Here is a 24,407-nt window from a genome sequence, read left to right as displayed (position 1 = left end):
ATACCTCGATGATGTAAATTTTAGCCTTGCGAGGAATAACAGGTGATGTAATCAGTCATCAATCTTTAACGTCACGAGGGCATGCCCCGGTGATGTAATCAATCTTTAGCGTGGCGAGGACATGCCTCGGTGATGTGATCACGATACGATGATAACCGCCTAAGGGAAGAAATTATTTTAACCCCCCGACAATTCACGGTATACGGTATGAATTAGTTCATTTAACTGCCGTAAATGAACTATTAGCAATCTTGTGTGGAGAATTAAGAAGTGTTATAACGTAACACTTAAGTGTGTGTACCCAGAAACTCATTCGTAATTAAACAATAAAAGTGTTATCCTGACTAAGTGAATTTCATGAAATCTTCTAGCAAGTGGTTTATTTAAATAATCCTGATTGTTAAATTGTGTTAGCACTAGCTGACGATTAAGAAAAACTAACTTGATTGGTGAATTTACAGCACGTGGTCCGGGTTGAAAGATCGCATGTTCTTTCGATTAAAAGCTACAAGAATTAGCTGCGCGGATTGGGGGAACTGGGCGCCGTCGGTTACGATTGATTGTCGTTAAACAAAGGCTTCCTCCCTTTTATTAACTACCAAACCAGCTAATTTAAACCTAGCTACTTACAGCGTCCTTTCATCATGCATCCACTATACCGAACCGAAAGATAATGACTCACGCTTTCAACATGCCGCTCTCTCCAACCAAGCCGCCCTCTAACTAAACGTGCAAAACTAACCCCAAGCGTTACGTGCATATTTGGTTGCCTATGTTTAACAATTTTTTTATTGAATTTTTTTTCAACTTCCAATGATTGAAATGTGATTTCGCGCTGCTGTTAATTTCAGCGCGAAAATTTGATTCAAATTCGGTCACCACACTACGAATTCGAATAATCCACTTATAATCATTTAATAAATTACAACTGGTATTTACATGCTAGCTAAGGACTATCAAAACCCCTGCAAAAAAAATTAAACTAAGATATCAGTGGAAATCGAGGAAACCTTCCTGAGAATAAAAACTAAAATTAACCGGATTAAAACATGCACTTAAATCTACGCTAATTATTAAAATAAATCATTCAAAAAGAGAGATAAGTAATTTCTACTTTACTTTTTAATTTAATTAATTAATTCGTCAAATACTCCGGGCGCGAACACTGGTTCATGAGAAAATCAGCGGTTACTGGGTGGTCAGGTAAAAGCAAAAGTGGATGGCCAGAGCCTTTCAACGAAGCTACGAGTAAATGCTGGGAAAATAGTACCATAAATGTTCTAAAGTACGGTGGAAACATTAAATTCGCATGAAGTGCGAGGTTTCCCAAAACTACTGCAAAATAACCAGAGAACAGGATCATATTGAATGGTAATAAACTCAAAGTAAATTATCAACTGCAAAGGAATCAGATTAAAGTGGTTCCATTTTGGAAACCTCCCAAAAACCGAGGAAATGTTGGATTAATTTTAATAAAAGACGATCGGTAAATTTTCGAAAAATCCTCCCCGACGACTAAAAGCCGACACAAGGCTAAGAGTACCGCCCGCAAACGAGAACATCTGTTAACACTAAAAATTCCTTCCGCTCCCCGGCGCTCTCTGTTCACACCAAACGCATCGAAAACCACCGACAAAAAACGCATAAATAAATGCTTAATAGGTACAGCCGAAATCGAAAACACATTGGGGTGGCGAGAGCGAGATAAGTTAAGTGAGACTGAGGGTAGACTTACACAGCATGGAGCATAGAAATCAGGATTTATTCGAAATTCAGACGAAGATAGTGGAAAATTCGCGAAGCAGACCAACATCGTGGCCCACGGCACCTCGAAATTTGAAAATCGCTTTCTATGCTACTGCTTTTATAGGGATTTTTACCCATTTATTTTGCCTTTCGCGACGTTAGCGAGTAATAAAAAGCTTAAATCATGGTTTGCTTGGGACGCGTCTTTAGGTCTTATTTCGCTGTTTTATAAGGTTAGTTTGGTTTGAGTAGGATTTCGTCTCGTCTCGTAAATTTTTCGCTTTTTTCAACTTGCATCATGGTTCCCATGTCGTCATCGCTGCATCTCCGTTAATAAAGGCGGTGTTCTTTGATCTGTTTTTTATGCGTCTGGGTTTCGCCTGCTGCTGTTTTAGTTTAGGTACGAATTCTAATGAAAGTAATTGCGATTGGCGGTTTTTATGGGTGTATAGTTCTGCGCATGTTGTGCGCAATGTCTGACAAGCGCAATGATATTTGATATTTGCGAATATGCGAATTTTATTCTTACGTTTAGGGATTGGTGGTCGATTCTGATTGTCTGTTTGAATGGTACTATATGTAGATTTTGACATGTGTTTTAAGTAATCAAGATTTGCAAATTTGCAAATTTTGTTTTTATGTTCTGGGGATTTGTTTTTCGTCTTTTTGTTGAGATTTTCTCGTGAACTGATTTAGAGACGGCTCGTCACAAAGAGAAGGAACCTTTCTTTAACGCAGCACTGCGATGGCGTCGCTATCAATAAATATTCCAGCGGCTCCGGTGTCAAGCAGGGCGTTGAATAGCATAATGATCTGTGGCACTTGTCTAATTATGAACAACGAACAAACTGAAGGACAGTTGAAACGACGCTGTAACAAATTTAACATTAATATACTTTGCAGAAATAGCAAAACTGTTCACGTGAAGTTATTTTTGAATAGACTTGACACCCATGTTACGAAGTCTGCCATAGGGGATCATTTTAACATGCCATTGTTGGATTACGTTAAAATGAAATGTTAAATTTCGCGTTTTCAGAGGGAATAATTCATGTTGAAAAATGGAGGAAGAATTTGTGTGTTTACTTTTGTCATTTCAGACTGCGTGACTGTTGTAGAACTAAGTTTACGACAACCAGCGTTAAATTTAACAAACAAGTCTCCCAAAGGCTTACAATTTTTCCAAATTTTTACTAGTTGTTCAGGTACTTATAAAGGGTAAATTAGGTTAAAAAAAAAACATATACTGTTAAGATTCTTTTATATTTACTATACATTTATAAATAAATCCTTTTCTTGTACAGTATGATTTTTACATTTATGGCTAAAATCGTACTAAATCATCGATGTTAGTACTTACAGCGGAGGTCATCACTGCTAGCAACAAAAAGCAATGTTTGTCGCATATTTTAAAACTTGGACCAACCGATGTGTTTGGTTAAAATCTACCCAATAAAGAATCTCAAGGTGAAAAACATCAATAAAGATTTAACAAAACTGCTTAAAAAAGCCAACGCGTTTAGTCTGTCCGTGGGAATAGCGGCAAGTCACGTATCTTCGAGAACTGCACAGCTGTATTTATTTGGTTTAATGATAATATTTACAAAATTCAAATAGTTAGTTAAATATTTTACAACCAGTTTATCAAAATTACTGTTCACTTATTGACGATGTACTCTCGATTTATATCATACATGTGCTCAATAAAGTGAAGAATATATGTTGGATTTTAATTTAATCTTAATTTTATTTAGTCTTTACGCAAATAAACGCAAGAACACAGTGCAACCTCTTCAACTTCCGTCTATGCTAAAATCATTGGAACACGTGTATGTAGGTGGATAAGTGAACGTACAATAGTTGCATTGCGTAGATCGAATATGTAAAATATTTAATTAAACTAAGAACTGACAGTTTATTTAATAAGTCATTCCCCGCCAGTCAGGGACAGACTGCACTCTGCATTTAAAATCAATAACAACTTTTCACAATTCCTGATCCCACACGTCAGCCCTTAACAACTACACAGGTCTGTGTTAAAATGAGGCGAGAAAGTTCGTATTAAGCAAAATATTGATTCCGTTGTAAAAATATGTAATAATAGAAATATATAACTATCTAGTTTGTGCTTTGTGTTGGAGGACAATTCATTTTGGCTTGAATGGAACAACTTTATGATCAGTGTCGGCCCAGTTTTTATGCACTTCGATGTTACATTCGCCGCAGTATAAATCCCCTCCACAGTCGAAACATCGGAATTTGGCATCGTTATTACATAGGACGCACCATGGAAGTTCTGGTGAAGACCGATCTACCTCTTCTTCATTAGAAGAACTTGGCGTCAGTTTTTTAAAGGTTTGTTTGGGTAAACGTTCTTCGATTGCTACTTCGTCCATTATCTGCAATCAAAAAACATGCATGGTTTGACTTGATACGAGGTGACACAATGTGGAGATTATCTCTATGAGCCCTATTTAACCAACAGCATATAGCAATGTCAATTGATCATGGTTATCAGTCCCGTACTTAAGTACCTTAAGCATTATTTCACGATCGTATTAAAAAAGTTTTGTAATTTTACGACACTTCCGGTGGTTTAGGAGTGACTAAATATAGAAACACATCAACGAGTACCTAGGTAAATTATAATATTAAAACCAGATTCCTGTTAGATAAGTGAGTGTAATATCCGACACACGTAAGTTGTATTTTTTTATATACCTAAAGTCAGAAGAAATCCTTTTACGCAAGCACAATAATAGTCAAAAATCATTTTATATTGTGTAATTTATCTACAAGATAAGTATTTCAAGTGTATCTATGTATTTAAGTAAAAACGTATTGCAATAATTTTATTTATCTAATATCTAATCAACAATACCGCAGGCACTTTGTATTTTTTATCAAAAACAAAACTGGCAACTCATTTTCAATATTAATTTGTTAAAAAATGCTCATTAGAAATAGATTAATGCACACTTCTAAGAAATCTAATACTATGAACTATCAACTATCCAGTCTTTGAATGCAATTGTTTATTTTCACTAGCTTTTGTAAAGTAACTTTTGTATTTTTTAAATTCTGTTACTGGATTTTCCACAAGAACAGCACTGCAAGTCGATCAAGGATGCCGAACACTGAATGAAAATTTAAACTGTGTCTCCAAATAATTACCATGTTTTGATTTAAGGAAACGCCACCTTACGAAAAAGAAATCTAGTGTAAGTTACGTTTCGGTGCACGTTATTACATTTTTCTGTTTGAATTGTAGCTAGTATTTTTGTCTTTGACTTATGAATGTTATTGATATTATGTATTTTTTATTGTAGGAGAAAACTAAAGCTGTTATTCAAAATTTTCTTTTCAAGCTACAAAAACAAATTTCAACAATTGCTTTGGAGGACTTATTTGATTTTAAAAATCTTTAGTACATAAATACATATGTATTATACGACAAACTAAAACCCACAATCAATTATTTGCTACCTTATAAATTCAATTAATAAAAATACACACAGCTAAAGAAAGCATTACAATAAGAATCCCCCTGGCGAATATGTAGTTTCATATGTTATTGGGGTTTCATAATTCGTCAATTACGAAAACGCAGATTTTCCGTCCATTATAAAGTGAACTATTTACTTAATTAATTTTATGCTTTAAAGATAAACATTCTGTGCAAATGTTATTACATTTTTATATTCTCCAATTTTATAATAAATTCTCTGAATTATTAATACACATAAGTTTATCTTTTCTAAATTTCTAATTAAAACAAAAACAGATATTTAAAAAATAAAATTTTCAACTGTACAACTAGGGCTAAACAATAATTGACTTATAATGAGGGGTCTGACATACACATGTATCCGAGGTTTTCAATACTGTCACGTGTTCAAAATTCTAAGCAAGTAAAAAGCTTCAAACAATCCATATCTTTCAAGGTCTGAGCTTACATAGCTTTTATGACGCTCAACCAAGTATGGTAGTAGCATTAAGTACCGTCTATACAGCTATAGGTTTGACAAAAAATACGAAAAATCGTAAACTATAGAAGAAGTCAGTGTACAAAATTTGGTCTACTCACTAAACATTCACCAAAGTTGGGGCATGAAGAATCAAACCCTTGAACTTAATCACACTATGTTTTGAGAAAAACGCAAAGAACTGTTGTTCATTTGCAAGTCCATTTAACGTAAAGTTCTTATTTTTGATTAGATGATTTATATTATTTTAAGTCGAAACAACAACAAACACCAAATGCTTCGTTGTTGAGATGGTAAAATTATGAACGTGAAAATGTAGCTGTCATGCTTTGATGCCAACCTGTGGATTTATCGCAGTGTGACAGTCAAGGGTAGGGATTTGTGGTAATTTGAAACTGATAAAACAAAATTGTAAATGATTAATAATAGATATTTATTTTATTTTTGTTGCTGGATGAACTTGAAAAAAATTTGTTGAGCTTTCAGTGTTTTACTTTATAAGAATCTGAAAAAATCGTGAGTGCTACAGTAATACATGGTGTATTATTTTGGAAGCCCATGGAATTTTTTTTGTAAATTATTTAAAATAATTTTGGGGAACTTTGGTGTTCTATTTTTGGAAAATTCTGACCTGATCTGTTTTTGAATTAATTTTGGGACCCAGTGAAAAAAAAAACATTCTTGAGGTTCTAGGTATTCCTGTTTGGAAAGAATTTGAAAGTGCTTTGGAGCCTCTAGTCTCTTTTATTATAATAATTTAGTTAAATTTCTTACGAAGATACGTCATTTGCTAAAATCACTCTTATATTAGCAGGTACTACTTATATTTTCCTTTTTTTCTTAATGTTTTTAATTATTTTTAAACAAATAAGTATTTTGCAATTAAGCTTCGCCCCCTTGATTCACGGCGCATAAAAAAAAATCATCACATTTGAGATAGGGCGGGTGGGCGGGCTCACATTTTGCCTTTTTGTTTTAATACGTGTAGATTTATTTTCACAAGATGAAACTTAAAACATGTTTAAAATGGATAATTTGTATAAGGAAATATCGATTTTGCAATTAGGCTCCACCTCATAATTGAAAATCCATATTTCCTTGCAAAAATTTACTATTTCAACCATGTTTTAAGCTTCTTCTTGTGAAAAGATGGCCATGTATATTAAAAAAAGGCAAAATGTAAGCCCCACCCACCCGCCCTGTCTCAATTCTGATGATTTTTTTATTCGTCATAAACCGAGAGGCGGGGCTTAACTGCAAAATCCGTATTTCTCTACAAGAAATAAAAAACATCTTTTTGAGTATGCTGTTGTTCAAAGAATGCTATGTATATTAAGAAAAAATTAAAGCCAAAGGGTAAGCCCCACCCATACCTACCCTGATCTACTCGTAAATATGTACTAATGAAGTTTTCATTCGTTGCCAGACCTAGAGGCGGAGTCTAATTGCAAAATCCATATTTTCCTACAAAAATTTATCATTTTAAACGTGGTTAAGTGTCTAAGAATAAAAAAATTCATTACAATTGAGACAGGGTGGGTGGACGGGGTTTATATTTCGTCTTTTTTCTTAATATGCATAGTATTCTTTCAACAGCACGATTCTCAAAAACATGTTTTAATTTTTTGTAAAAAAAATAAGAATATAATAATAATTTTGCAGTTAAGCTCCGCCCTCTTGGTTCACGGCGAATAAAAAAAATCATCACATAAGAGACATACATTTTGTCTTTTGGACAAAAATAAAATCGATTTAATTATATTTACATTTATATTACTAAATTTCGAACTAAAAGAAATGAACTAACTATCAAAGAACAAAGTATCTCTTATACCTAAACTTCGACTTTCTCTACATGCACCCCGTTCTTCTAAAATTTTCGTTCTTATTTTGCGTTGTTCTTTTTCAAGATGTATTCGAACCCGAAACAAAGAAAATAGTTTTAAAATTTTTAATTTAATATTATGACAAACTGGCAATTTAAAACTTGCAATTTGGTGATCAAGTTTCATTTCGTGTAAATATAGAGTTTTTAAATCAACATTTTGTTCAGAAATTGCCGTCTTTAGATTTTCAAAAAATTTTTACATAGTTAAAAACAAATTAAACACAAGTCCTATTGGATATGTTAATGAATTAACTTTAAATTCTCTTACACAAACCAATTTCGTATAAGGCCTAGAAAATGTTTTGGTAATATGTAACTGCTTATAGACAATTGTCTCACAAAATGCTTGGTTGTGACTGTTCCAGCCCCTAGGAAGAGAAACTGTCGAAACTGCAGAAGAAACCGCATTACTTGAAGCTGGTAAATCTCTTACTCCTAATAAATTTTGATCATTTGATACTGTATAACTTCCCCTACTGTAGGTACTTTTGAAGCATTGAATTACACATAAATTTTTAAGAAGTGACCTAAACTGAAGTGCATTTGGTCTTATTTGCCTAAAAATATTTTCTAAGGCATCTTGTGAAAATCTTGACGTACACAAAAATTTATAAATTACAGGCCAAAGAAACTTTAATTTTGTCAAAATGATTCAGATTGTACAAATCACTACTTAATTTTGGTGCTAATTTTAATTAGAAATTTTCTTGAACTTCCGCAAAGTCCTCAGTGTATTTAATGTTAACCTCATTGCTTGGTAATGCATATTTATTACCAAACTCGCCTGGAATTATCATAATTTTGTTATTTACCAATGCAAACCTTATATTTTTGTAAATGTGAGAAGAATCTGCCATGAAATATATATTTTTTGATTCATGAGCTGGATTAAAAATGAAATTTTGAAGAACAATTTTTCTAGATTTAATGACAAAATATTTCCACATCGCCTGATTTCTTGCATCCATATCTGTCGTAATATTTACAATATTTAAATTCGTTTTTGTGGCTAAAATTATTAATTTTTTAATGTGACCTCCTAATAACTGTCCATTTGTGGAATTTCCTGTAAAGTGATACAAAATTACTTGTTTTCACCACCGCAATACTACACCTATCATGATAACTAAAGAATGAGTGGCTATCACTGAAAAAATTTCCAGGGTTTCATATTCTAGTATGGTAGAGGAAGCTGTGCAGTATTGCTTTCCAGGCGTTAAAGCCGTCTCATTTAAATATAAACAATAGTCTTTTTCACAGTCTTTAAAATCTTTAACTTTTAAATTTAAATAATAAAAAAATTCGTGTAATATACCTGGGTAGAATATGCTATATTTTCCGACGTAACGTACGCAAAGATGGCAATAAATAGTTTAATTTTAATAAAGATTCATAGCCTGAAGAACCACAAGAAAATTTAATGGATAGTGCTTTTGCTACAGTGTCGAGGCGCCACCTCCTCAATTTTTTTTATTTAAGTGCATTTGTAATTACTTGTTTGTTCACTCCAAATTTACCTGCAATCAATAGTTTGTCATTAATTTATAATTTTTTAAAATTCAAACTGTTAATTTTTTCTTTTAAATAACAAATTTTATCTTCTTTCTGCTGCAACAAATTTTGGTAGTACTTTCCTAAACATTCGATTTGCGCTAATAATAATTCTTTTTCAGTGGTTATTAAATTTTGAATTTTGATATTTTGTTCATTAATTGTTTGTTCCGGATTAACAATTTTAATTGGTGCTTTATCTTTAAAATCTTGACTTTTTACTTCAAAAAATGACAAATTATAAAAAATCACAGTCAAGTGGACTGCTGCAATTTTTTTAGGACACTGGAAAACCCTTTGAGACGAACGTTCATGACAAATTTGACAACAATTTTGGCATACACGTGTTTCTGACAACCAGTCATATAACCTAAAATATTTTAAAGTTGAAACTGTCATTTCGTGATACCACCGTGGTCCACACTCTTAAAAACGATATATTATGTCAAAGTACTCTAGCTACCAGAAAGCTAGTGGACGAAGAAATTATAACATGTTAAAAAATGCAGTTCATTTGAACTATTCTTTTCTGTAGCTGTCTAAGAATAATGACAACAGGGCTGTAGAATGACAATAATTCTAACGTAACATATAGTTGAATTTAGATAGTAGGCGGCTTAGATCCATTTTGAATTACTTTAGATGAAAAAGCTTCTTACATATAATTTTAAATAATCTACAATTCTAACAAGTTTGCAACAGTACCCACTTTTTCCGTTAAAACATACATATTTATTTATTTTTTTGTTTCAAAACGAATACAATTATAACTTCATGAAAACCACACTGGTACAAGGTCAACCACGTAGTACTAATTCATTTCTATATATGTTGCCTCTTACTCTTTTCCTGGATCAAGGTAACCTATTTTTCTTAAACATATTCAAACCATTTGCTCCACAAATGCATAAAGATTATTCGTCATCACTAAAATAACTTACCTTTTTAGTAATTTTATCAACTTCCTCTTCTGAACTACTGGAATCATGTAAGTTACTAATATATGGTCCCTCATTTGGTCTCACACCCTGTTCTCGTAAAGTAGCCAACCTTGCTTCAATTTCATCTTGAGGATTATGAGCCAATTCAATGTCTCTCTCACTAACAAACTGTTCCAACAATGAATCAGCTTTTTGTTGATCTGTCCTTGTATCAACAGTAAACAACTAAAAGTATAAAACTATTAGACTTCCATGACAACATTTTAAACACATACAGGTTTGCTTGGTCCTTCCACGTAATCGTTTTCACCCTTCAAACTAGCAAGTCTCCGCCTCAATTCGCCTTCCGTTGGAGGGGGACCTTTTTCTTCTTTAAGTCTTTCTAATCGGTCAAGAATTTTCTGATCGGCAGGTGACAATCCACTCCTCAAAGCTTGAATTTTCGGGTCCGTTTTATACATCGTAATTGGTGGCGCTAGAGGATTTTCCAAATTTTCTAACCTTCTGCAAAAATTGTTAAAACAATGTTACTATCACGTTATATGTACCTTAGTGAATTGGTGGTTATAAAGGGAGGTAATGGGAACTTAGGAACGGCACTAGAATAAGTTTCATTAATTGTAGTATAAATGGTGCACATCTTACTTTATGAACGCATCCGGCGGTGGAATATTCATTGGCTGTGTTGTACTTGTACCAGATGCTAACTTCGAATAACACAGTTTACATACATTATGTTCACTAAGCCCCTTATTGGGTATTTTACATTTCTGCTTTAAACATTTATTGCAAAAGGAAAGCCCGCAATTTGAACAACCCATCTGAAGCAAATTAAAACTAAGTTTAAAATATTGCTTTGACGAAAATACTTACTTCTTTATGGAAAAAATTAAACTTGGTATTGCAGTGGTTGCAAGACATAATAGAAATGCGGAAAAATATATAACAATTTGATATATAGTTATAACTTATAACCAATTAACTACAGTTGACACTGACAGTAGAATTGATTATTTTTTCTTTTAAGTTGCAATATTGTTTTTGGGCCGCCGGAACGAAAAATATCCCCTAAATTTCCGACGTTTTTATTGGAAGTTTACTGAGATTTTTTCACTCTCACGTTGGTATCTCTGTCAAGTGATAGAAACGTCATAAATGTCATTTTGACATTTCGCGACAACTGTGTTGTGTTGGTGGAATTCATTGCCGAATTTAAACTAAATGTGTAAGTAATTAAAAAACCCTCAAAGACAAGAAACGCAGCTAACATAGATTACCAATGAGTACTTAATTCTGGTGTCGTACTGTTATACATGGATCAATGTCTTGTCATGTCAGTTTGAAGTAAACGTGCAACAAAAAGATCAAAACAACTCCAACGTAATAAAATCTGTTTACATGTTATCAGTTTGCAGGATACTGTGAATAATCCTTACCTCAATGATGCGGTTAAAAAGGGCTGTAGCTGTTATCGGCTCAGCCCTTGTAGTACTTATCATCATCATGATCTACTCAGCAAAAGATTTGTCAGAATTTGCAGGAAAGCGGCAACCAGTGGCCGATTATGAAAGCGTATGTTTTCATTATTTAATTCTCAAAAAACTAACCTAAATTTTCAGCTGAAATTTGTGAATTTAGAGAATCGAATCAAACAGCTGGAACATGACCTAAACCAACATGGCAATGAAGTACAAGATATCAAAAATGTGATGAAAAATATTATTCCACAAAACGCCAGTTCACATTCCATCAAAAATTCACAAATGAATCCAAAGGACAGACTAAAGCCTGTCATTACAGAAGTACTATATGAATCAAACTGTCCTTTTCAGTTGAATTTTGTCCCTAAAACTGATATTCAAATGTTAGAGATTTACAAGAGATTAAAATTTGATAATCCTGACGGCGGTGCCTGGAAGCAGGGTTGGAAAATTGAAGTAGACGAAAAAGACTGGAACAGACAAAATAAGTTAAAAGTGTTTGTGGTACCACACTCGCACAATGATCCTGGTTGGATTAAAACTGTAGAAGAGTACTATTTAACTCAAACTAAGCACATTTTAAATAACATGCTTTTGAAATTACCTGAGGACCCACGCAGGAAATTCATATGGGCTGAGATTTCTTATTTTTCAATGTGGTGGGAAGATCTGGGGGAAGATGAACGAGAAGTTGTTAAGAGATTAATACGCAATAACCAATTAGAGATTGTTACAGGGGGGTGGGTTATGAATGACGAAGCTAATTCTCATTGGATATCTATAATGCAGCAGCTAACTGAAGGCCATCAGTGGTTACAACAGAATTTAAATTATACTCCACAAAGTAGCTGGGCTATTGACCCATTTGGAATGTCTTTGACACAACCAGTACTTTTGAAAGAAATGGGTTTTCGAAATACGCTGATGCAGAGAGTGCATTATTCAGTGAAGAAAGAGTTGGCGAGCAAGCAACAGCTGGAATTCCGCTGGAGACAACTATGGGGTAAGTTAGTTTTATTGCTTTCGTGGATTGTTGAGTGTACGCTTAAATTTTGTATAAATGTGGTGGCGGAAATAAGGATTTCTTCACCATGAGGCATTACTTATTTAGGTTTTGTATGTTGATTTTGCAAGCTTTAGCTCAAATTAAAAAAAATATAATAGAAGGGCCTGTTTGAGGGCAAAATTTAAAATACAGAACTGCAGAAGAGCAAAATATTTACGTAAGTCAGTCACATTACAGTTTTCATTATCTGTAAGACCTTATTGAGATTGTTAAAAAATTAATAAAATCCTTTGTGTTCTTTTTTCTCCTAAATATTTCACAGTAACGCTAAACTACCTTGCGGTTACCTTAAAATAAAATTCAAAATTATTGGGAAGAAAAAGGACCAAAAAAAAGTGTGTTATTACTTTTTTTAACACTAAAGAAAAACTATTTTCAAAAGGATTTTTGTATGTTTTTTAATGATGTATTATTAGAACAACAAAACAAATTGCTTGGTTATACATACATCGGAAGAATGTCACGTAGAAATTTGTTGTGATAACAGTTAAATCAAATAAACGTAAGAATTCTTTGAAATGACGTCATCAAATTGTTGGCGGGGATGATTAGCAAAATTTTGGTTAGTGTTGAACTATCTACATGATATTACTAATATACATACAAAATTTGAGAACAATCGATCTAGTAGTGTCTGAGATTACGTGTCTAATAAAAATGGATACGGACACCAGATAGACAGACAGACAACAATTTGGGAAAGCCAAAATTGCTATAAACTACTAACAATTTCGTACACGTAACAAAAATACAAAAAAGTCTTCTGGTGGGCCATGAACTTTATTTTTAAAATAATCGCTTTTATTTTACCGTAATTGTCAAACTAAACAAGGAGTGCGTCGGTGTTACCAACTTCATTATTTTAAAAACAAATTTCATGTCCTACTAGAGCGTTTTTACTTCCCAAGGGTAAGCTAAGGAAGTAAAGTAACCGAATTCATCGGCCCTTTTTATGTTTTCTCAATGTTTCATGACCTCAAGAGTACGAAAAAGTAGTCGCCCGTTTCCGTCTGTCTGTCTGTCTGGTGTCTGTATCCATTTTAATTAGACACCTAATCTCTGAAACTACTGGACCGTTTGTTGTCAAATGTTGTATGTATATTAGTAATATCATGTGTAGATAGTTAAACGCTAACCAAAATTTGTCTAATCCTCCCCAACAAAAACGTGATGCCATCCCCTCAAAATTTTTAACAATAAATATTTTTAAAATTTTATAAAATCATATACTCCTACATTTGTAATTTACGCATCCGCATTTAGTTTTAATCACAATTATTTTACAAAAATTAATAAAAAATGTTTATGAAATCAAGAAAAGTTCACCCCGTTTACTCGAAAATTACAGTACCTAATGTCACACCGCAAATAATTTTTATTATAATAACAGCTCCTCACCCAAAATAATTGTCGGATCGTTTTGCTGTAGTAATCAGTCCACTCCTGGAGACAAAATTAATCAAACTTCATTTTCTTTTATGCAACCGCTGATGCTTGTACGTGATTATAGTCGAATTCGTCCGTAGTATAAACATAAATACTCGAAGCTAACCGTGTAATTCCTAAGAGTTCATTTTCTCGTTAAATATATTTGCTATTTTTGCATTTGTGCGCTGTTATTTATGCCATTGGTTTTTACTTTATAGAGGTTACACAAAACAAAAGTCGCAAAATCAAATTTTATAATTGGTCAAAGAAGCGGGATTTGCTTCAGGAGTGGGGGAAGTTCTATCGAAATAAATTGTTTTTTTTTTCGATGATATGATATTTCGACCTTGGCAAATTTATCAAACCTTAATTCATTGTACGTATTGTTTTTTTCACGACCTATAGATGCATACAAATCTTTAAAAAGGAGTGATATCTAATTATAATTTGATAACCTTATTGTTAATAAAATTAGAGAATTATCGTGAAGTCAACATTTATTTCATTATATAAGTATTTAACTGGAAAGAACGACTTGTCATAGTTTATTTTATACTGTGGTAACTCAAACATCCCGCCTTAAATTGACATGTGAAAAAAACTGAAAGCCCGCGAAAAATTCAAAAATTTGACCTACATTGTGTTTTTGAAAAATGGCGGGATGCGTTCAGATGCAAATGGTGGACCCCAAGGTTGGAAAAGTACCGCTAAATAAAACACCAAATATATGGAGGACACAAAATTATTTATTCCTTCACTGACAAAAAAAAAGAAAAGAAAAAACCAGCGACTAAGTGCTCGTTGAAGACCCCTCTTAATGCTCAGCTACAAAAAAAAAACTTTGAATAAAATCAAATTAAACGTTCTGAATCAATGCAAATATTTGAATATCACAAATTTAATAAAAACAAAGAGAAATCTGAATTCCAGTAACTGGATGCCAAGGAAGTTGAAATATAGAAGAAGAAAATTGAAACAAGACATAGAAGTGGAGGTTTTGCGATTATTTTTCTTGCTGACTATGCAAGAATTTGATGTTATAGTGGAATTTCAAAAGTAAATTTTAGTTGTCTAATACAAAGAGGACAATTAATTATGATATATAGAGATATATCGGGTGTTCAATTTGAAAAATACTAAGTTGTGTGTTACGCCTTAAAAACAGAACACTCTGTAATTTGAGTGTATGGTCCTCAAAGAACTCTGGGCTTTTTTTCTTTTTCTAATGATTAATAAAATATTGAGCAGCGCGCTTAGTGACTCACCCTGTATATTGGGAGGAACCAATTTTTTGGCTCAAAAAAAGTACAATTTACTTTGATTTAATTAAAGATTTGAGGTTTTAGCAAAATAAAAAAAATCGTAACATTTTAAAGAAAGTAGAAAAATTAAAAACTGAGTTGATAGTCAGGTGAAAAAACCAAAGAAAAATCCTTCCAAAATACCCAAAATATTTTTAACTTAATTTTTTAAATGTGTTCGTTAATTATATATTAGGAGTATTTATTATGCGTATTTTGAAAAAATCACATCAAAGAATTCGTGTTTAAAAAAAAGGAATTTTGCTCAAAAAGAAAGTTATCTTCACTTATATTCTTGTTTTGAAAAAACTTTTTTCTCCAAAAATTGTTGTATGTATTTGAAGTCTTCCTTTATCTGTGATTTAATAATATGGCACTAACTTTCTGCCTTCTTAACAACGTACCATCGATCTTATGCGTCATTTTTGGAACACCATGTATATTATATTAAAAAAAATAAATACATAATTTGGTGAGATACCATCACAATTTATATGAGAAAATTATAGAACGGACTTTATGATCAGTGTTATACTGTATAATCAAAATCCAACTATCCATCAAAAAGTTGGGCAAATATTGATTGAATTATAAGCTGATACGATTTCGTTTATTGTTGTGCTTCAGAGGCGAAGGAAATTCCGTGCAGGACGATATTATTTATTTTAAAGTTTTGAAAAAATAATATTGTAAAAAAGGCCAGCGACGTCAAAACTTTGACAGTGTCACCTGCGATTGTCGTTTAAAAAAATAGATGACGTCAAAATAGATTTTGTAATATTTCATTCGTTTTATTTTCAATTTTAGTTATATTCAAGTATCAGTAGAAATTGGAACAGTAGAAGGTATTCAAAAAAACTTCAAAATATATTTCTAAATATATAGACATATACAGGATGAGTTAAATGGACGCTTCTTGATATCTCAATAGTTCTTAGAGATAAAAAAACCTCAAAGACAAAATTATTTTCAACACACATGTTCTGTTTTTGACACGCAAGATACTACTAACGTGTTTTTTATTTAATAGCACAGCCCATAATTTGTACTTTTTGTATAAGTATATTTCACTTTAGAAATTTCAAAAGTATCCAATTGTTTTGAATTTTTTTAATAATGGGAAGCATCGAAACCAAATCACGATATGGTTTTTCATTACGGCACCGTGTTGGGCGTATTTTTGCAAGAAATGCATATGTCTTATAAATTAAATAAAAAATATTACAACAGGTCGTTACGGTCGCAAACTCGTGGTTGGAAATCACGGCTATAAATAAGCTGACAGCGTCACATCATCCCGACCGTCCCTGACTTCTATTCAAGATCTGCATCTTTTGTGTAGATGGCGCGACCGCCAGCTCGACAAGGAACCGCACACTCCGCTTCCGCTACGTGTTTCTGTGCTATTTTACCTCAGTTCCATTTAAATCTTCAATTTCTATAACTCTGACATTAAACTACAACTGAACAAGTGTTAAAGTTTCAAAAAGAGCAGTAAATAACATTTAAATTTGCCATACACTCTCGTGAAGTTTTAAACAGCAAAGAATTCTTATCTGAGATTGAGATTGGAAATCAGACAATTTATATGATGGAAGCATTAATCAACAAAATATTTACATAACAAAAACTAGCAAAGATTTATAAAAATAAAAAAGATCTGGTGTGAAATAAAACTTGTGCAGATAAAAAAAGTTACGTGAGGAACTGCAAAGTTTGAAAATTTACGTTCAATTTAAATTATACAACAAAGAAAATTACTGAAGTTAAAATTGTGAGATACAGAAAAATTGTATGAGGTGAAAAATTGCAAAACTAACAAAATTACATAAGTTTAATATTTTGTGTCCATTCGAGTTATTAGTTCATTTTTAAAAGTGAAGTTATTCAGCTGGATTGTGGGCCATACATTCCCCCAAACAAACATATAAACAAAAACATAGCAGACAATCTGGAGGTTCAAAATGGCGAGAAATGCGATCAATCCTGCGGCGTTGTGCAAATAATGGTCTAAATCAAAGGAGTATAATGCTCATCCCACAATGTTGTTAATTTCTTCGAGATTTTACAGTTCAAACATGTGCTCGGTTTGAAAATACTCTTTCAACATGGCCCCTGCCAGAACAAAGAATTTACCTGATGTTAAATTATGCCACACTTTATCAACGATTCAAGCAAAGAATTTACATTATGTTAAATGATGTCTTGATCCAAATGAGTGGTTACTTAAAACCATTAGCTTGGAGAGTTTATATCGTGGAATGTCCCCAGCTTTTCCCCAAACAAAACACATGATAAATAAACAACACAGAATGTACCAGGCGTTACGAGTGATGTAATTATCCACGTTGCAAGAAAATATATCTCGGTGATATCATGATGATAACTGTCTAAAGGGAAAAATTTTAAATCCCCCGCACCTCAGTCCACGATATTATGAATGCTACCTTACTTTCACTGTCCTTTTCCCAGAGTGGGATAACGTTAGATTGATTTAGCTGCCGTAAATGAACTATTAGTAATCTTGTATGAGGAATTAAGAAGTGTTATAATGTAACACTTTAGTATAAGCATCCAGAAACCTCATTCATAATTAGACAAACAAAATCAAACGAGTCCTGACTAAGTGAATTTCATGAAAACCCCTGCAAGTGCTCTATCTGAACAAATCTAAAGTCTGTTAAATTGTGTTAGAACCAGTTAACGATTAAAATCTTAACATTATCTGTAAATTCGCATTTTTCTGCTTCGAGAGTCGCAAGAATTAACTACGCGAGAGAGCAATAAAAATATGGTCAAAGACAGCTATGGATTTTTAAAGTTTGTCTATGATCGTTGCGTTTTTAACTCCAACTTTCACGTTGACGGTAATCAACGAGATGAATATTCTACAAAGACAAACCTTCAGAAATCTATGGCTGTCTTTGATCGTGTTTTTTGTTGTTCTCTTGGTATTAAAAAAAAAGTTAACAGTGTTACTTAATACGAGTAGATGTCCTTAGATTCCAGTGCATTTGTAATAAATAATTTTTCTAAATATGTGACTTTTTCGATGAGAGAATGTTTTTACCGTTGTTCGATAATTGTTTTGGAAACATGTAGATAAAATTTAAAATATATGCATTTTTAGATGGTACTGGTAAGACTGATATGTTTACTCACATGATGCCTTTTTATGGCTATGATATACCTCACACTTGTGGTCCTGATCCGAAAGTTTGTTGCCAGTTTGATTTTAAAAGACTTCCGGGACATGGTCTCCACTGTCCCTGGAAAGTTCCGCCGCAAGAAATCACTGATAAAAACGTGGCTCAAAGGTATATTTTTTTAGAGAACTGTGTAACTTGACGTGGCCCTTTTGCTTATTGTAGAGCTGTGATGTTATTGGATCAGTACAGAAAAAAATCAAAACTTTATAAAACAAATGTAGTTCTAGCACCGTTAGGTGACGATTTTAGGTATGATCATTCGACGGAATGGGACGTGCAATATAATAACTATCAGAGATTATTTGATCATATGAACTCTAATCTTAACTTAAACGTACAAGCGCAATTTGGGACGCTGACAGATTATTTTGAGGCTCTTCATAACGATAGGAAGGATGCTGATTTTCCCTCTTTGTCAGGAGACTTTTTTACTTATTCCGATCGTGACGATCATTACTGGAGCGGATATTATACGTCGAGACCTTTTTATAAGAGGATGGATAGAATACTTCTTTCCTACATAAGGTATTAAAATCTATGTTTTTACCCAGTGATATCCGTATATGATGATGATAAATCCGACAAAGGTTACAATAACTTGACGGTTTTAGAGCTGCTGAGACGATTCTTACTTTGGCTTATTTAAGTGGTAAACCAGGCTCAGCATGGATAACCGACCGAGAAGTAGGCTTAGAAAGACAATTATCAGATGCTAGAAAATCGCTTTCTTTGTTTCAACACCATGACGGTATTACAGGCACTGCTAAAGATCACGTGGTGATAGACTACGGCAAAAAGTATATATATCAACAATTATCTCCATAGATCGGTTGATATATCTATATTTTTTAGAATGTTGGCAGCCCTTAATGGTTGCCAGCACGTTATACAACACGCTGCTCATATTTTATTATCAGGCAAAGATGCAGAAACCCCTGATCGCAACGCCCTTTTTTACAATATTGACGACGTAAGACACTCTCATGACTCTATAGCCGAACGGTATCCGATTACCATTGGACCTGAACTAAGAGCGAAAAGAATTGCAATTTTTAACTCCCTGAGTTTCGATAGAGAAGAAGTAGTAACACTTCACGTTTCCACGCCTTATGTGGAAGTCTTAGACACAAAAAAGAAAAGAATTAAATGTCAGGTGTCGCCTATTTTTGAGTATGGATCTTCCATGTCACAAACGAAGTATCAGCTGTCTTTTGTTGTACATATACCAGCTTTGGGGCTTGTTAGTTATACCATAAACGCACTATGGGAATATGAATCTCCAGTGTAAGTTAACATGATGGATTACAGACAACTTGTCATAATGTATGTTACAGTGAAAGCGTACGCAGTGGTATTAGAATTTACAACCAATATGGAGACGTTCAAGCACCTGTTGGTTTTTCCGACATTTTAGTTTCACCGAGTTCACGCGAATTTACCTTACAAAATAACAGATTGACAGCGTCTTTCAGCAATTTGGGTTTGTTAAAAGCGCTGAAAGTGGGAGCTAACACAGTTCCGGTTCATTTGGATTTTGCAAAGTATGTTTTCAGTTTTTCATTGAATGAAAAAAAAAAGAATTCTTTTGTTTAGGTATGGAGTCAGACAAACTGCTGAACGAAGTGGTGCCTACTTATTCTTGCCAGATGGAGATGCTGTTCCATTGCATATTGAAAATACTATTGTGAATGTGATTGAGGGACCGATTATGTCTTCAGTTACTGTTCAGTTGCCTTACGTTCGTCATAGTGTAACTTTGTACAGTTCTCTCGGTGGGTATAAATTACAGTAGAATTTTTTGATCGCAATTAACAAATTTTTTTAGGTGCGGATAGCCTAGGAATTGAAATTGAAAATATCGTTGACATTGCTAAAACTTCCAATTTTGAGTTGGTAATGCGATTATCAACAAATATCAAAAATTCAGACGAATTCTTCACTGACTTGAATGGTTTCGAGGTGCGTATTTCTGTCACTTTTCGTCATTTCTAAAGATAATACCTTCTATAATTTTTCTGACTTGTTTCGGTTTTTGAAATTTTAAATTTAACTGCAGTTACTTACAATATGTATATTTTGGATGTGTTGTAACTGCTACCCTTTGCTTCTTTGCAGATCTTGAGGAGAAAACGTTTTCAAAAACTCCCTATACAAGCAAACTACTATCCAATACCCGTATCTGCTTACATTGAAGATGACAAAACACGCTTGACTGTGTTAACTGGTAGTCCTCTTGGTACGAGTTCCTTGCTTGAAGGACAAATTGAAATAATGTTGGATCGCAGACTAAATCAAGACGACAATCTGGGTCTGGGACAAGCTGTTTTAGATAATCGCCCAACTAAACACATCTTTAGAATAATTCTAGAACAAAAAACACATTCATGTCGAGTAAGTTAAAAGATAATCGCGGAATATTATACACTCGTTGTTTTCAAGGCAACTGCGGAAGGACATCCTTCAGGTTTTCCAACGTTAGCGGCCCATGTTGCGGCACAGACTTTACTAAATCCTTTAGTACGTTTATTGAGGACAGAAGACGAAGATAAAATTTCCCAGCCTGATTACCTAAGCGTAGAAGCTGAATTTGGTGTTGATTTCGTAATACCGACTTTACGAACGGGTGTGACTTTGAAAGGAAGGGATCATGTTGCTTTTGTTGTACACAGACAGTTTGTGGATACGTGCTTTGCTGATCAAACTTTGTTAAAACAGTTTCCGTTAAGTCAAGGATCAGTAAGTCCATATAATCGACGTGAAACAGTTGTCTTTAACTAATTTAATTAATAAATTTTAGGTTAACATCAGCGCACTACTCCCTACAGAATTAGGAAGTAAACTTTTTAAAACGTCTTTATCATTTTTACTCTTGAAAAACGAAGTTCACATTAAAGGTGACTTATTGATGTGCCCTATGGAGGTCCAAGCGTTCATTTTACAGAGGTGAAATTATAGCACAATTGAGATTCCATGATATTAAAAAATAGTACTCTACATGTTTGAGGCCTTTTTAATTTAATTTGTCTGTGTTATTTAGTGTTAGTGATACTGTAAGTTGAGATTGTTGAAATTTTTATAGTCATGATTACTTCCACTGTAAGCTCCAAGTACAAGAACATGAATGGTGTTGGCTTCAAAATGAACTGTGGGGTGATTTAAAATTTTTTAGTGCAATAAATTACAGAATCGTGTGTAAGTATGTACTGGTGCATAGTTTAGTTAAGCATATATTAAATTTTAAAGCCAGCATCCCTAGTTGGGCGCTTTCATTTTTTTATATCACTGTGTGAACACCTACTTATAATTTGAGCAATAAAACACAAAATCTTTTAATGCAGTCTTTGTTTTCCCCAATGTAAAATCCGCTGATTGAACTTCAAAGCAATATTGCAACATACAAAACTTTTAATAGCAAAATGGCAATTAATTTTATTAAAAATCAGCATTCTAATTAATTTTAAATTCTTCATTTTTTATTGGGGTTGATATTGTTCTTGTTACTACAAGTGATACAAAAGTATTTTTTCCGGCAGTTAACATATCAAGGAAGTTTTCTACCTATGGGTATAATTTTAGCAGTGACGAATTTTAATATTTTGAAAACCCAGAAACTATCGCAGGTTCCGCCACTGGTACGAACATTCTACATGTAAAAGCAACCAGCAATACACGCAGATGTGGTGTATTGCTGGTTGCATTTCGTATCAGCACGAATTTCAAATGTTTGAATTTAATCCAGCTATAATTAATCCACTGTCCTCGACAAGTCTGAACAAGTTGGGCTATATATATTACGTCACATTTCAAATATCTTTACGGGCGCATGATTTAAATAACTACACACAAACATTGGCTACATGGCCAACATTGCGCTGAAAGTGTGATCAGATAATTTTCGCTCTAGTCTCTAATTTATTTAAATCATTTTGACAAGAAAGAATAAACTTTACATTTGAGGTTATGTTGACATTTTGTAATTTTTGTTAGTTGTTTATGTAGGTGATATCTGTCAGCTTATTTTTAAATACTTTTATATTTTAAAATGTTGGTTAAACTTTTTAAACTCGGTGAGGATGAAGTTATCACAACTTTTACACAAGGGTCACATGTTTTAGGACGGGGTACATCTTTGCAGGTAATATCTACTACTGAACGTCTAAAGAAATCATAAACATAGTTATTGCAGTGCAATGATAAAAGGATATCCAGAAATCACGCAACAATAGAAGTCACACCAGATAATATAACACTAACATCGGTAAGATTACAGCTTTGCCATGAAACCCAATGAAATAATTCATATTATTGTAGATACATGTCAATCCTTGCTTCCTTCGAGCAGCAGAAAGCAAAACAATTACAATATTAAAGAAAGACGCAACTACGCAACTTCATGATGGAGATAACTTTGCTCTTCTCCCAGATGACTTTTGGTTTAAAATTAAAATATGTGAAGAATCTTCATCAGAAATTGAGCCCAAAAATTTTACATCAAAAAGATGCTCACCTGATCTTGATGATGCACCTCCTGATAAGAAAATAAAAACTCAAAATGACAATTGCGATACAAATAACTCAGATGTAACTAATGTAGAAGTATTAAAACCAAAAGAAAATCCTAATGATAGTGAAAATGGTACTACACTGGAAGAAAATGGGAACTCAAAAGTAGCATGGGATAACCAAGATGTATTACCTAAAGGAGATACAGCTGAAAATAAAGATGCAGTACCTGAAAATATTGGTGAGGTACAACAAGTAGATGAAGGTACATCTCAAACTGACCAAGCTACTTCAAAACAAGATCAAAATGATCAACCTACTGCAAATCAAGATGATGTACCCCAAATTGATCCAGTTACTGCAAAACAAGATCACAATGGTCAATCCACTGCAGACAAAGATGATGGGAACCCTAGCACTTCTAATTCTAAACCAAAACGTGAAAGGTGCTGGTATGGAGCGCAGTGTTACAGGTAATACAAATTAGAAGAACCAATTCAAACTAACGTTTCAAACATTTTAGAAAAAATCCAGTGCACAGACAGGATTACACACATCCTGGAGATTCTGATTATGAAAGTGATCCAGATGATAACAGACCAACTTGTAGTTATGGAGCGACATGTTATCGAAAAAATAAGGATCACAGGAGGGAATATAAACACCCCAGTCGAGACCCTCCAAGTAAAAGTAAGGGTGTAAATGTTCTCATTTATACTAAAAATAGGTGCTGTCGCTTTTGTCCTTATTGTAATAAAAATTTAAATAGGAAAGATGGTTATGAGAGTGGTAATTAATATTTTGTGTGCTATATTTTTAATAAATGTCTGTTTATGAAATTCATTTATTTTTTTTTGCGCAGAAAAAAGAAATAGAAAGAAGGTGGAGCGTTTAAATGTGGCAACCAGTCAAGAAATGAGGGAATTTGATGATTCAGAAGACCCTTTTATTAATGATGATGATAGTGATGAGTACAATGGAAGTTCATATGAGGAAGATTCTGATTGGGATGAGTCGCAAGAAGCCGACGAAGATGCAGAAAACGTGAAACGATTAGTAAAAGAGGCCAATCGATTTGTTAAAAAGTAGTGTCATATATGGCTTCATTGCAACTGGAAAACTTTTACACTTATATACAATTAAAAACTAATAAAATACTTCAAGTAAACATATTTTAATAAACTTATAACAGTGCTAATTCATTTAATATAACAAATCAAAGATATTGAAAAATTTGTATCAAACCCATCGAACTTAAATTTTCCCGCCACGAATCAATTTTGACAGCTGACACCTGTCATTAGGAT

General features: G+C 33.3%; 3 protein-coding genes and 1 long non-coding RNA gene across 6 annotated transcripts; 3 read left to right on the top strand and 1 right to left on the bottom strand.

Moving 5' to 3' along the window:
- Nucleotides 1-2,990: 2,990 nt before the first annotated feature.
- On the bottom strand, nt 2,991-11,101 carry LOC135144844 (abscission/NoCut checkpoint regulator-like). Its single transcript, XM_064076970.1, has 5 exons — nt 10,986-11,101; nt 10,758-10,933; nt 10,388-10,616; nt 10,113-10,337; nt 2,991-4,145 (listed from the first exon to the last, which is right to left on the bottom strand). The coding sequence occupies exons 1-5, from the start codon at nt 11,031-11,033 to the stop codon at nt 3,894-3,896; spliced, it is 930 nt and encodes a 309-aa protein (XP_063933040.1). The 5' UTR covers nt 11,034-11,101; the 3' UTR covers nt 2,991-3,893.
- Nucleotides 4,262-5,168, top strand: LOC135144848 (uncharacterized). The gene is made up of 2 exons (XR_010283242.1): nt 4,262-4,384; nt 4,855-5,168. It is a non-coding gene; the product is annotated as an uncharacterized LOC135144848 (long non-coding RNA).
- A 130-nt stretch (nt 11,102-11,231) lies between the features above and the next one.
- LOC135144838 (alpha-mannosidase 2) lies at nt 11,232-21,930 on the top strand. Of its 2 annotated transcripts, none has more exons than XM_064076951.1 (13): nt 11,232-11,337; nt 11,528-11,684; nt 11,732-12,596; nt 18,519-18,705; nt 18,760-19,122; nt 19,209-19,394; nt 19,450-19,881; nt 19,932-20,138; nt 20,191-20,369; nt 20,423-20,556; nt 20,713-20,988; nt 21,037-21,333; nt 21,395-21,930. In XM_064076951.1, exons 2-13 carry the CDS (start codon nt 11,553-11,555, stop codon nt 21,542-21,544), a joined length of 3,408 nt encoding a protein of 1,135 aa, XP_063933021.1. In that variant the 5' UTR covers nt 11,232-11,337; nt 11,528-11,552; the 3' UTR covers nt 21,545-21,930. The 2 variants fall into 2 exon arrangements, with proteins under 2 accessions (XP_063933021.1, XP_063933022.1); XM_064076952.1 differs by having other exon boundaries at nt 11,521-11,684.
- A 428-nt stretch (nt 21,931-22,358) lies between these two features.
- Nucleotides 22,359-24,268, top strand: LOC135144581 (aprataxin and PNK-like factor). Of its 2 annotated transcripts, none has more exons than XM_064076608.1 (5): nt 22,359-22,732; nt 22,784-22,855; nt 22,909-23,573; nt 23,624-23,790; nt 23,963-24,268. In XM_064076608.1, the coding sequence occupies exons 1-5, from the start codon at nt 22,640-22,642 to the stop codon at nt 24,187-24,189; spliced, it is 1,224 nt and encodes a 407-aa protein (XP_063932678.1). In that variant the 5' UTR covers nt 22,359-22,639; the 3' UTR covers nt 24,190-24,268. The 2 variants fall into 2 exon arrangements, with proteins under 2 accessions (XP_063932678.1, XP_063932677.1); XM_064076607.1 differs by having other exon boundaries at nt 22,775-22,855.
- The last annotated feature ends 139 nt before the right edge of the window (nt 24,269-24,407 follow it).

This window comes from Zophobas morio, unplaced genomic scaffold (genome assembly GCF_036711695.1).
Source record: "Zophobas morio isolate AGI-343-1 ecotype UQ-CSIRO unplaced genomic scaffold, CSIRO_AGI_Zmor_V1 ptg000108l, whole genome shotgun sequence".
NCBI lineage: Eukaryota > Metazoa > Arthropoda > Insecta > Coleoptera > Tenebrionidae > Zophobas > Zophobas morio.
This window is presented reverse-complemented; position numbering and strand designations above follow the sequence as displayed.